This window comes from Leopardus geoffroyi, chromosome A3 (assembly GCF_018350155.1).
Source record: "Leopardus geoffroyi isolate Oge1 chromosome A3, O.geoffroyi_Oge1_pat1.0, whole genome shotgun sequence".
Taxonomy (NCBI): domain Eukaryota; kingdom Metazoa; phylum Chordata; class Mammalia; order Carnivora; family Felidae; genus Leopardus; species Leopardus geoffroyi.
Window position 1 is genome coordinate 99446538 of NC_059336.1, and position 14535 is coordinate 99461072.

Consider the following 14535-nt stretch of genomic DNA (forward strand, 5'->3'; position numbering starts at 1 on the left):
TAGAAAGACCTTCTTAACCACAGTATTACAAAACATATCTGTTGTATTTTCATCTAGTATTTTTGTTGTCATTTTATATTAAAGTCTTTACTGTGTCACAAATGTATTTGTGTATATAGTATGAGGTAGGGATTTAGCTTCTTTTTTACCCATAGAAATATCCCATATTAAGTACTTCCCACAGAAACAGTTAATTTTTCTTTTACTCCCCACCCCCCCTTTTTTTTTTTTTTACCTACTATTAGTTTTTATTTCTATCTTATTTTTCTGAATATCCATATAGTTATAAGCATGCATAAATGCTTTTGGAAAAAGTTGAGATATTAATATAATTTTTAATTTTTTAAATATTTATTCTTGAGAAAGAGACAGAGCACGAGTGGGGGGAGGGGCAGAGAGAGAGGGAGACACAGAATCCGAAGCAGACTCCAGGCTCCCAGCTGTCAGCACAGAGCCAGACACGGGGCTCGAACCTATGAACCGTGAGATCATGACCTGAACCGAAGTAAGACGCTTAACCGACTAAGCTACCCAGGCACCCCTAAATATAATTTTTTGAATAAACTGAAAAATTAATCACTTTGTATATGTTTGGTATTATGCAATGTACTACGAACAATACAAACACATAAGAGATATTCCTTACCTCAAAGGGCTCCCAATATACTTAAGAACATTGATCTACGGTACAAGAAAAAAAAGCATACACAGTATCAGAGAAATGTTAGATTCTGTTATAACCTATAGGACAGACTAGTACTATGCATGTTCAGAAGAAAAGATCAAGGAGAAAAATAAGACTCATTGTAATCAATGATTGTAATAAATTAATTGTAATAAATATTGGGAAATATCAATTACCAATGATTTTATTTGTGTTTTTTCAGTGGAATTATATCTGACCTTTTTCCTGGAGTCCAAATTCCAGAACATGATTATGGTATATTGCAGTCAACAATTATAGATGTCATGAATAGAAAAAATCTTCAGCCTGAGACATGTATGGTTAAAAAAGTGATACAGTTCTATGAAACTATGCTGGTAAGACACGGTGTTATGTTAGTCGGGCCGACAGGAGGTGGAAAGACCACAGTTTACCAAATACTAGCAGAAACTTTAGGGAATTTGCAAAAACTTGGTTTAGACAATCCCTTTTACCAACCGGTTAAAACATACGTTCTTAATCCTAAATCAATTACAATGGGTGAATTATATGGTGAAGTTAATAACATAACCTTGGAGTGGAAAGATGGTTTGATGGCACTAAGTGTCCGAGCAGCTGTGAACGACACTTCAGAAGACCATAAATGGATCATCAGTGATGGGCCCGTAGATGCTCTTTGGATTGAAAATATGAATACAGTGCTGGATGATAACAAGATGCTTTGCCTGGCTAACAGTGAGAGGATCAAACTCACACCTCAAATCCACATGCTTTTTGAGGTAAATATATATGCCTTAGTGTGGTGCAAAAGCATTCATTAGACTGGTATGCCATCATCAATTTTTTTCTTGCCCATATCTCATTTACTATCTATAAGGCGTCCCATGGTGTTTTGTTCACTTACTAAATTGTTTACATACTTATCAAATTGTCTTTTTATAGTAGAGTGTGCATCCCGAGAACCAAAGTCTCTCAAATATTCCTGTTTGTCTATAAATGGAAATGCAATAAATTCTATCTTCCTCAGCACTCGTTTCCTTTCCTTTGGTGGTAGTTAACGTATATATTGATGACATTACATGATTTGAAATGCTTTCTAAGTTAAGCAAAAAAAAATAGTTACATTTACTATGAAAAATCACCCCTCTGCGGTGTGAATGTTTAGTGAAGGGATTGGAAAAGGAATGTGGACCAAGTACGGCTATAAAATATTCTGAAGCTACCACTCCTGCTGTATTCATTCATCAAACATGGGTTGAATGCCTACTATGTCCTATGTTCAGCTAGGTATGAGATACAAGAATGAAAATGGAGAAAAGAGGAAAGCAAAGGAGGAAAAAGAAATACCTATACCTTCCCATAAGGATTTGACATTATCCTCTTATATTTGTGTGGGGTTTTTTTTCACCTAATGCTTCACTTAACTTTCCTTCTCCGTTTCTGATTACACTCTCTTCTATATAAAGCCTTTCAGTGTTAACTTTAAACATGTGACTCATTAACATTGAAAACGGAAAAATAAGGAAGTATTATATTAGCTATTTTTTTGTTCAATTCCCTTCAATTTTAGGTGCAAGACCTAAGAGTTGCCTCTCCTGCAACAGTCAGTCGATGTGGAATGGTGTTTGTGGATCCTGAAGAACTGAAATGGATGCCTTATGTTAAAACATGGATGAAGAATATTTCTAAAAAAGTAAGTGCAACCAGATACTCCACAACACATCCATCTGTCAGGATGGAGGCTCTTGCTTGCCCAAATTTCAGTAAGTTAAGAAAGACCTCATGTACTTTGTGGAGAGAATTCCAGCATTGTACCTAGTGCCTCTCCCTAAGAATTCTTGGGATCTTCCAGAAATGTTTATATCCTCCCCAAATCTGTCCCCATTATTTGTAAGCTCAGCCCACCAGGCTACCTAGCCGCTCCGATTCCTGCCCACTCTGCCTGGATCCTCCCCAGGTTGGTTCCTCTCCAGTACAAGCACAAACTGCTTCCCTGAGTCCCCCAAACACAGAACAGGCTGCCGCATTAAAAAAGATTTCGCAGAAGGCTGGGGATAGTGAGAGGGAATCACAATGAAGAAAAAGAACATTTCGGTCCAGGCTCTGTCATTGTATTTAGATTGTAGAAGACCCTAACACCGCCGAGAGAAAAGAAAACCAGTTTACCTCCCACCCAGTCTTAGGTCTGTGACCCAAGATGTGTTTTAACCTCAGAGGAAACATTCCACCCAAAGTGAGGGAAAGCTTTTAGTTATTATATGAAACAATTCAGTTCTATATCATCTTCTGCACCTTCGCCCTTCTAAAATAGGAGTTTTCTATGCCTTACCTTAACAAGGGGTCTTTTGCAATGTTGTGCCCCATCCCACACCTCCCCCCCTCCAAGAAAGCCATCTTCTTTCTGCTTCTCCCCTCCAAAGATGAATTAGAAAAATATTGGTTTTTTCATTCTTAGGCATCAACATTTTAACAATGATGTGTTCTAGTTTCAGAGTACATTATTAAAGAAAATAATTTTCAGAATTGAGAATGTTAAGTTTCTCAGGATCCACATAAGAGTGAAACCATATGGTATCTTATGGTTTCACTCTTATGTGGATCCTGAGAAACTTAACAGAAACCCATGGGGGAGGGAAGGAAAAAAAAAAAAAGAGGTTAGAGTGGGAGAGAGCCAAAGCATAAGAGACTCTTAAAAACTGAGAACAAACTGAGGGTTGATGGGGGGTGGGAGGGAGGGAAGGGTGGGTGATGTGTATTGAGGAGGGCACCTTTTGGGATGAGCACTGGGTGTTGTATGGAAACCAATTTGACAATAAACTTCATATATTGAAAAAAAAAGAATTGAGCATGTATCATGTACTACTGTAAGGTTTTAAACCTTCCCAAATTTACTTTTCTTTTTAAATTAATAGAATGTATTATTTAGGGTACTTTTAGGTTTATACAAAAGTTTAACAGAAAGTACAGAGAGTCCTGATATATTCCCTCTCCTCCAAACATAGTTTTTCCTGTTAACATCTTGCATTTGTGTGGTACATTTGTTGAAAGTGATTTGTCAAAACTGATGAAACAATATTGATACATTATTATTAACTAAAGTGCATAGTTCACATTAGGATTCATGTATGAATGTGTTCTATAAATGTGTTGTACAATTGTGTGGGTTTTGATGAATGCGTAATGTCATGTATCCACCCTTATAGTATTATACATAATAGTTCCACTGACTTAAAACCTGTGCTCCACATATTTATCCATCCATACCCCCTCCCTACTGCTCCATATTTTGCCTTTTCCAATGTGATGTCATTGGGATCATATAGTATGTGGTTTTTTCAAATTCACTTCTTTCACTTAATAATTTGCATTTAAGTTTTTTCCATGTCTTTCTGTGACTTGATAGCTCATTTCTTTTTGGCTCTGAATGGAATGGTTCTGAATGGAATATTTTCCATTATGTGGATTTACCAAGTTTATCCATTCAACTACTGAAGACATTTTGATTGCTTCCAGGTTTTGGCAATTATGAAGAAAGCTCCTGGACACACCCATGTGCAAGTTTTTATATAGACTTAAGTTTTCAACTCATTTGGGTAAAATACCTAGGAGTGTGATTGCTGGATCATATGGTAAAATTTTATTTAGCTTTGTAAGAAACTGCCAGTTTGTCTTCCAAATTGCTGTACCATTTTGCATTCCCACCAGCAATGAATGAGAATTCTTGCTGCACATCCTCACCAACAGTTAGTGTTGTTGATGTTTTCGATTTTTGCTATTCTAATAAGTATGTCTCCTTGTTTTAACATGCATTAATGTGCATTTCATGTGATCATGAATGCCTTTTCATATGCTTATTTGCCATCTGTATATCTGCTTTGGTAAGGTGCCTGTTCAAATCCTGCTCATTTTTTATTGGGTTGTTTCCTATTTTTGAGTGTCACGAGTTCTTTGTAATTTTTTGGATACAAGTTCTTTGTCAGTTATGTGTTTTGTAAAAATTGTCTCCCAGCTTGGCTTGTCTTTTCATTCTCTTAATAACCTTTCACAGAACACAAGTTTTTAATTTTAAAATTAACTTAGCAAATTTTCTTTCATTGATTGTGCTTTTGGCATTGAATCTGAAAACCATTTCCAAACCTAAGGTCACCTAGATTTTCTCATCTGTTATCTTCCAGAAGTGTTTTTAGTTTTGCTTTTTACATTTAGGTCTGTGATCCATTCTGAGTTAATTTTTGTGAAAGGTGTAATATCAGTGTCTATGTTCATATTTTTTTTTTTGCATATGGATGTCCAGTTTCTCCAGTACCATTGGTTGAAAATGAATGAAAATGAAACAGAGGTGCACCTTCTCCAATGGATTGCCTTTGTTTCTTTGTCATAGATCAGTTGACTGTATTTGTATGGGTCTATCTCTGGATTCTCTGTTCTGTTTCATTGATCTATGTGTCTATGTTTTTGCCAATACCATGCTGTCTTAATTACCGTAGCTTTATAGTAAGTCTTGAAGTTAAATAGTGTCATTCTTCCAACTTTATTCTTTAACATTGTGCTTTTTGGGGTATTTTGCCTCTCCATATAAACTTTATAATCAATTTGTGCATATACATAAATTAACTTGCTGGTATTTTGATTCAAACTACATTGAACCTATAGATCAAGGTAGGGAGTGCTGACATCTAAATAATACTGGATCTTCCTATCCATACACATTGAATATCTTTCCATTTACTTAGATCATCTCTGGTTTCTTTCATCAGAGTCTTGTAGTTTTCCTTATTTAGCTCTTGTACATAGTTTGTTAGAATTATACCTGAGTATTTCATTTTTTGTGCTAATATAAATGGTGTTATATTTTCTATTGCAAATTCTACTCATTTATTGCTGGTATATAGGAAAGCAATTGACTTTCGTATATTAACCCTGTATCCTGCAACCTTGCTATAACAGCTTGTTAGTTCCAGGAGTTTTTTGTCAATTCTTTGGTATTGTCTACATAGACCAGTCATCTGTGAACAAAGACTTTTTTTTCTTCCTTCTCAATCTGTGTACTCTTTATTCTTTGTATTGTCCTACTGCATTAGCTAAGACTTATAGTACAATGTTGAATAGGAATGGTGAGAGGGATTGCATTCTTTTCAAATCTCTGGGAACTATTCCCTCTTTTTTCGTAGATATTTAAATTGCTGTTTTTTGCTTCTTGTTTTTTATTGTTCCTAATTATAAGGCTGCTTGAAATCTATGTTGACAATTAACAAATGACTATAAAATAAACACCTGTGTACTTATTACCAGATCAAGATGTAGGATATTGTCCGCTACCCAGAATCTCCCCCATGTCTCTTCCAAATTATAGAAGGTTTTCTTAAAATTTCAATTTGTTTCATATCTTGTTATGTTTATACCCTTTAACCTAAAGTCACAGAATAGGGGTGCCTGGGTAGCTCAGTCAGTTAAGTGTCCGAATCTTGATTTCAGATGGCTCTGATCATGATCTCCTGGTTTGTGAGACTGAGCCCTGCATCAAGCCCCAAGTTAGGCTACCCAGTGACAGCATTGAGCCTGCTTGGGATTCTCTCTCTCCCTCTATCTCTGCCCCTCCCCCACTCACACACTCAATCATAGGCTCATGCTCTCTCTCTCTCAAAACAAATAAACTTTTAAAAATAAATAAATAATAAATATTAAAAGTCACAGAATATATTACAATACACAGATTTAAACTAACCCATTTCTAAACTTAATTATATATTTTATCTAGTCTTACTGAAACATTTGTTTTTATGATTTTCAGCTAAATGAGGAAACCCAAGAATACATATTGAACCTTTTCCAACGTTATGTTGATGATGGTTTATATTTTGTCAATAAAAAATGCAGCCAAGCAATCCCACAAGTGGACATCAGCAAAGTTACTACACTCTGTTGCTTATTGGAGTCTTTGATATTTGGGAAAGATGGAGTTAATTTGACAATGGTACGAAAGGTTTCCTCAATGCTATATAGCTATGAAAATGAAATTGTTATATAGATGCTTTGCAAATAAACAATTCTAAATTTTCTATAAAATGATCATTTGATTTTCAAGTTAATTTTTCAGGCAAGTAATGATTGTAAATAGATTCATAGAATCTCTAAGTTGCAAGGAATATAAAAAAAAACCTATAGTTTATTCTTCTACTCAATGTTTAAATTCCTTACAGTCTACAACATCTACAATGCATTCCTGGTATATGTGTCTGTCTAGCAGCTGTTTAAATACCTTCATGCAGGTATAAACAAAGTTATAATAGTCAGTTGAAAGACATATTTGAGCTTTTTTCTACATATTCCTTGTCATTTGTGTTTTCATCAGAGTATTTAAATATGCACTACTATAAAATGTTGCTCTTTGAACTGTTGAGTCAACTATAAGAAACATATACTATGCCCTTTTTTTAAATGCATGAGTCTAAGCAAAAGAAAACAATCTTTAGACTTTGCAATTTAAGGATTCTTTTTATGTGAACAAGTAAAATACTAAAATTCTTTCTCTTTATTCTTTCAGGAACAAATAAAACTGAATACAGTACTATGTCAGACTTTTATATTCTGTTATTTATGGTCTTTGGGTGGAAATCTAACTGAAAACTACTGGGATCCCTTTGATACATTTATTAGAACACAATTTGATGATAATCCTGATGCCAGGGTAAGAGCTAAATACATTTAATTTTAAAATAATAACTGAACCATTACAATTAAATTTCAAGACTAGAATTTTAAAAGACTTAGTTCTACTGCAAATATAAAAATCCTTCACTATAAGGGTTTCTAAAATCATTACCTTTTTAAAACCATAGATAGCATTTATTGTATTAAAATTTTTAATAATTCTCTCCCAGCCATATGAAGAAAGTAAGGTATAAAAGTAGGGGCACCTGGGTGGCTCAGTTGTTTAAGCACCCGACTCTTGGTGTCAGCTCAGGTCATGATCTCACAGTTCATGGATTTGAGCCCTGCATCAGGTTCTGTGCTGACAGAGCCTGCTTGGGATTCTCTCTCTCCCTCTCTCTCTGCCCCTCTCCCACTCGTGCTCTCTTCTCTCTCTCAAAAAAATTATATAAAAACTCCCTACTATAAACAATATATTGAATTCTAGTTAGTACACTTATTCTTCACAGTGTTATGGTTTGACAATTCAGAAATTGCTTTCTGTACATTCTAAGATTGAGCAAATGAATAAATATATTGAGGATAATGCCAACCAGGTTTCTCACTGTTAGAAAGGGATTTACAAATATGGAAGGGGAAAGATTAGAAGGCACCTGTGTTCTTGCAATTCCAAGAATTCCAACTGTAATTGGAAGTAATGGTTTTCATGGATTTTATATATATATATGTATATATGTATGTATGTATATACATACATATATACATATATATATGCATACATATGTATATGTATGTATGTATATGTATATATATATGAAAATTAATACATATATTCACACATACATAAATTGCCTAGTTCTGTGTGCTAAGAGGAACTAGAAGCAAGGACACCTCAAGAGCAATTAGCATAGGTATGCTAATTTCTAAATACTGCTCTCCATGAAAGGAAACTAGGGCTCCTTAATGAAATAGCTGATTCCAGCCACTGGGACAAAGGATGTACAGAATGAGCCTAGAACATCTTATGTCAGATAGGAAAGAAGTTCTCAGAGAATGATGTCAACGCAGGAGCCAGTTCATGAAGGGCTACCACTGGCCAAATCTGGGCAGATTTGAGCATCAAAATAAATAATGGTATGGGATTACAAGTCTTTGCACGAAATAAAAACCTGTGAGTCCATACTCAAAATAAAAATATACATGAATAAATAAATAAAGGGGGAGAAGGAAGAGCTCCATCTCACAGAAGAATACCAAGTAATCTGCATAGGAGAAGTGATGGAGTTAGAACATCATAACTTTGCAACTGTCATAGTAATAATTGATTTAGGCAGGAATCATCAATGGATGCCAAAACTAGTGGGTGAAGGTTTGATGAGAAACAACACTTACATAGTTTCAAATTATCTCCTATGAATCATTTGATTAATTGCAAAGACAGAAATAGTATTGTTACAGTAAAAAAAAAAAAAAAAAAAAAAAAAAAACCTTGCAAACACGACCTTAACTAAGAAATCAATTTAACATCAGTATTAGGACAAAACTGTGCCTTCTGGCATAGTGCACTGAGAAAGACACAACCTCAGTTCTGAAGTATTCCTTTCAAACATGCATGACCTAAATGTAATGATGGGAATACATCTGGAATGCCTAAATGGAGGACCATTCTGTAAAATAAACTGGCCTATATTCTCCAAAATTGTCCATCATGGGAGACAAAGAAAGCTGAGGAAATTTTCCAGATGAAGAGACTAAAGAGATATAACTAAATACAATGCATTATCCTGTATTGGATCCTAGACTGGGGAAAATATAGCTGCAAGTGACATTACTAAAAACACTGGCAGGGGCACCTGGGTGGCTCAGTAGGTTGAGTGTCCAATTCTTGATTTTGGCTTAGGTCATCATCCCAGAGTCATGGGATCCAGCCCTGCATTGGGGTCTGCACCGAGCATGGAACCTGCTTAGGATTCTCTCTGTTTTCTTCTACCCCTCTCTCCGTCGGCATGCTCTCTCTCTCTCTCTTAAAAAAAAAAACAACAACAAACCACTGGCAATATTTGAGTATGGAATGTAAATTGGATAATAACATATCGCTATTCAATTTCCTGATTTCGATCATTTTACTGTGATTATATAAGACGATATTCTTGTTCTTTAGGAAATACACACTCAGTTATTTAGGATAAGGTGGAATAGTGTATACAATTAACTCTCAAAGAGTAGAAAAATACAACAATAAAGCAAATGAGGCTAAATGTAAACAATTAATATAGATAAAGAATATATGGAGTCCTTTGCACTATTCTTTTAACTATTCTGTAAGTTTTAAATTATATAAAAGTTAAAAGTTACCAAAAGAAAAAAATCCATAAGAATCTGAGCCTTATGGATTAGGACCTTTTAGTAGATATGAAACCCTCCTGGATCCTCAAGATGATTGTATCATAATTGGATAAGATTATTAAGGACAGCTGGGAATTTGGTACAGACAGACCCCTCTGGGTCAAGGGAAATGATCTGGGATCATCAGAGGGCAGTAGGAGAATGTGCAAAACAAGCATTCAGTATTCATTTCAACAAATATTTATTGAAAATCTGTTACATGGTAGGCCCCATTCTGTTTCTGGGGCTAACACAAGTGATCAAAGAGACTATGGTTTTAGCACAAGGGTAGACAAATAACACCAGACAGGTAGACCAGTGACTTATCTCAGAGGAGGATGAACCAGTGACTTATCTCAGAGGAGGATGGAGGTGTGGCTGGTATTGATGGGGAAGGGGAAGAAAGAAGCTTTCTGAGGTTCTGGATATGTTCTACATCATGATTCAAGGGTAGTTACATTGATATTTACATATCAAGAACACCTTAAACTGGCCTTGTAAAATCAGACAAAATAATACACCTTAAATGTTTTTTAAAAATAGAATAAAATAGAAAATAGAGTAGGGGTGCCTGGATGGCTCAGTCAGTTAAGCATCCAGCTCCTGGTTTTAACTCAGGTCATGATCTCGAGGTTGCTGAGTTCGAGCACCACAGCCAGCTCCTCACTGACAGTGGAGCCTGCTTGGAATGTCCTCTCTCTCTCTCTCTCTCTCTCTCTCTCTACCCGTCCCCTGCTCACATGCACACACATGCTGTCCCCAAAGTGAATTGCAGATAGTAGGGGTAAAGTTTATACATATTTGTAGACACATATTTGTGAATGTACTAGGTCACCATGTAAAATGGATTTCTTATTAAGAGTTGCTGTCAAATGAGCTTGAAACACAGCTTCTTTGTACAGCTGCCAGAATGAGCGTTCTGAAATGCAATCTAATCATGTCACCCACCTGCCCAGAATCGTTGCCTAAATTCTTGCTCCATGCACTTTGCTTTGAAAAGTGAGGCTTTTCATAACCTGGCCCCTGCCTGTGTTTTCATATTCATCTCTCACTGTACATACTGCTCTTGTATTTCCCAGCATGCATGGCACTTTCCATGCCTTTAGCCTTGTCTTCACCCCCCTTCCCCATCTCATTCCTTCCTTGCCTGTGGGCTCCTGCTTTTCCTTCAAGTCTGAACTATAACATCACCACCCCTTGGAAGCTTTCCTGAATCTCTAGCCACCACCATAACTCCCTGCAAGTAGACATGAGTTGTCCTGCCTTTATAAGTGTACTAACTCCATTAGAACCCCACTTCTCCGTGATATTAACTGATATGCTTTTGTCCCCCATGTGAATTTCAAGGTCATTGAGGGCAGAGGCTCTCATTCAGCACTCACCTCCATCTCCCCAAGCACATTAGTCAGCAAGCAGTAAGCCCCTGAATGTTGACTTGAATTGAAAATGCTTTACAATTCTATTTATTTATATATTTATTTAAATATGAAATTTATTATCAAATTGGTTGCCATACAACACCCAGTGCTTATCCCAACAGGTGCCCTCCTCAATACCCATCACCCACCCCCCTCTCCCTCCCACCCCCCATCAACCCTCAGTTTGTTCTCAGTTTTTAAGAGTATTTTATGGTTTGGCTCCCTCCCTCTCTAACTTTTTTTTTCCTTCCCCTCCCCCATGGTCTTCTGTTAAGTTTCTCAGGATCCACATAAGAGTGAAAATATATGGTGTCTATCCTTCTCTGTATGACTTATTTCACTTAGCATAACACTCTCTAGTTCCATACAATTCTAATCTAAGGTTTTAGTATAATCAATCTATCAGATTTTTTTAATGCATTGTGTTGCATGGTTGTGTTTAAAGTATTGGACTCTGATACCTAAACAACTACTTCTCTACAAAGGGAAAAAAAAACCCAAATAGATTCATATTCCATGACTGCCTTTGTTTATGTGTGAATTTTTCTATTGCTGTGTATCAATCTTATTGAAAGTGGTACTTAATTTTATGCTCTAGCTTCCCAGTTCTGGTGATCTGTGGAGCATTCATATGGACTTCGACACCAAACGACTGGATCCCTGGGAACGAATCATACCCACCTTTAAGTACAGCCGAGATGTTCCTTTTTTTGAAATGCTAGTCCCCACAACTGACACAGTGCGCTTTGGATATCTAATGGAAAAACTACTGGCAGTCAGGCATTCAGTGCTGTTTACTGGAATAACTGGAGTTGGCAAGGTAGGAAACCTACCTGAAACAAGGTCTGTCCAAAAATGAGGGTGTGGTGGACTTAGAATTGTAAGCCCCAGAAATAACATATTATTTTTCAGAGGAAATTCTTTTGAATTTTGATCATTTTTCAGGAAGAATGTAACTATGCTGAATCTGTATCTATCTTGGGAATTACTCCATGGTCTGCCAGTTTCTGAATAAATCCTTGGTGTAGATAACACATAAACCAGAAGACCCTGAGGACCAATATTGTGGGTTTGGGGGATTTTATGTTGTATCCCTTGGAATTTCTGGGGCTGTCACTACAAAGATTAGGGTGGGAATTGGTGAGAACAGTTTGCATCCTGAGCAGACTATTGATAAAGGTGAGTCTGTCCCCTCCTGTCCATTGACTTCTATCTGGCACAACAATGGGGTTTGGAAAAAGTGGACTGTAGCGGGAAATGTTGATGGTTTGGTCTTTTGGGTTTCAGGGGTGGGTCCACATAAACAGAAATTCACTGGCGACCTTCTAAATTATTTCTAGAAGAAATTTGGGTTCTTCTGTGACTTGTGCTATCAAATTGAGACTTGGATAGGAACCAAGGTGGATTCTGGTATAAAACTAAAATTAAAACTTTTGCTAAGATTGCTGATTAAAATATTTCTTCGGCTCTGATAAATATAATTAAATGGAATCTCCAAGAAGAAGAAAGCAGACATTTTGATCTAGCTTTGACCTATCTCCTTTTATCCTGTTTCTTACTCATTGTACTGGATTGTTACTGATGTAGACAATTGAAAGGTATATTGAATATGAAATCAGTTAACGTATTTTTAAATTTAAAGTCTGTCATTGCAAAAGGATTGTTGAATCGAATTCAAGAATCAGCTGCCTATGTTCCTGTTTATCTAAACTTTTCTGCTCAAACTTCATCTGCAAGAACACAAGAGATCATTGAGTCAAAACTGGAAAGGAAAAGAAAAAATATACTAGGTAAGTGTTAGCCAGTTTTATTTGTCTTACACAAATTATTTATTAAACTAATCACAAAAACAAAATGGGTAATAAAATTACAAATGCATATTTTCTTTGTTTAATGTATTTATAAAGGTGATTCTATTAACGACATTCTTTCCTGTGCCATATATCTATGTATCTTACTGTTTAGTGAGTAAGGAGTTTATTTCTATCATCACCTTCAACTCAGAATACCTTCAGTCTGTGGCTCTCCCTCTCCATGCATGCTCTACTGTCAAACCTGCATGGATTTCCCTTTATTTAAAACAAACCAACAAACAACTACTTTGTATCTGGTGCATTGAGTTACCTGAACTGAGCAAGGAATTGGCATGAAACTGTCTACATTTCTTCTTTAGCCAGTGCTTTCAGCCAGGCTTTGTGGGATCTCCCTCATGATCCCACATTAACTGCTTAGATAAATAGTATACCTCTCTGGTCAGTTGCAGCTATTTTGAATCAGGTCTCATGTAAAGCTCTGATCCCAAACCCAATTTTAAGCTGTTCCTCTCCTCTGTTGTAGACCTGGTTTGTGGCTCATGGTGCTGGAGGTAGAGAGGGGCATGGGATGCCCTTTTGCCCTTTCTGGCCCTCTCCGTAGGAGGCTCTGGTGTGTTGGGATGGGAGGAGGAGAGGAAAGGACAAGTGTTCTCCCTAACTGGCATTTAGATGAGCCTCTGTGTGGATCGTCCCTACCTCTCTTGCTGGTGCTAAATGACTGTCAACGCTGTCTGTGTGGCAGGCTTCTAGGAGCAGGCTCTGCGAGGGACTCCCCAACAAGATGTGTACAGGTCAGGGATTGGCCTCCCAATTGGAAAGTCCCCTGATGTTGACAATCAAGGTCTTAGCCCCCACTCAGTCCCACCCTCCAGCCGTATATCTGCAGTCCTTGGTACTGGGTCCACTTGGCTGGCCCACAGCCCTCCTGGGTGGAGTACTAGCCAAGCCCAGCTGCCTTCCACATTGTCTGTTATCTAATGGGCCCTGCTGTGCCAAGCTGTGGGGATACCAGCTGCTTTACTGCCTCCTCTCTATTTCCTTTTTCGTACTCTGGTAGGCACAGGGCAACGAATACTAATCTCTGTAGTGGGAGACCATATTTTTGTGAATGATTCTCTCGGAGCCCCTTCCCACTCCTGTCCTGCTTCTTGGCTTCAGGGATCTGGAGGATGGAGTGGGGCACTGAGTTTGCCACGACTCCATTATTGGCAAGTACTGGATGCCAGAGTGGGTGGAGTCACCTCCTCTGCTTAAGTTGTTCTCTTTTCTCAGTCATTACTCCTTTTTTTTTTTCCTACCAGTATGTATATTGACTTTCTTTAAGTTAAATATGGCATTCTGAAACTCCACTGTACTGGATTTCCCTTTGATGAGACCATGATGCTTTCCATCCCCGTTTTCCCTGTAGAGGGTGGTGCAATTAGGTAAGGGAACTTTGGAGCGCTTCTGTTTCCTGCCCTGAAAAGAAAATGACCTTCCTCACCCCATGCCAGGCCACACAGTTGGTGAGGGAAGTGGCAGTGCCTTGTATTGAGAAAGATCCAGTCCTGACTGGAAAGCTGACATCATCCTGCACTTCTGGGAGTGAGGGCAAGGACCCACC

The 14535-nt window shown here is 37.3% G+C and overlaps 1 protein-coding gene across 2 annotated transcripts in view; it reads left to right on the forward strand.

Annotated features, from left to right (window-relative positions):
• The window catches only part of DNAH6 (dynein axonemal heavy chain 6), a 261133-nt gene that overhangs the window by 134139 nt on the left and 112459 nt on the right, over positions 1-14535 (forward strand). For both annotated transcript variants that reach the window (XM_045446656.1, XM_045446657.1), the window contains exons 34-39: positions 888-1443; positions 2235-2357; positions 6456-6638; positions 7209-7352; positions 11717-11938; positions 12761-12908. In XM_045446656.1, the coding sequence (XP_045302612.1) occupies positions 888-1443; positions 2235-2357; positions 6456-6638; positions 7209-7352; positions 11717-11938; positions 12761-12908 (1376 nt within the window). The remainder of the gene's footprint in view (positions 1-887; positions 1444-2234; positions 2358-6455; positions 6639-7208; positions 7353-11716; positions 11939-12760; positions 12909-14535) is intronic.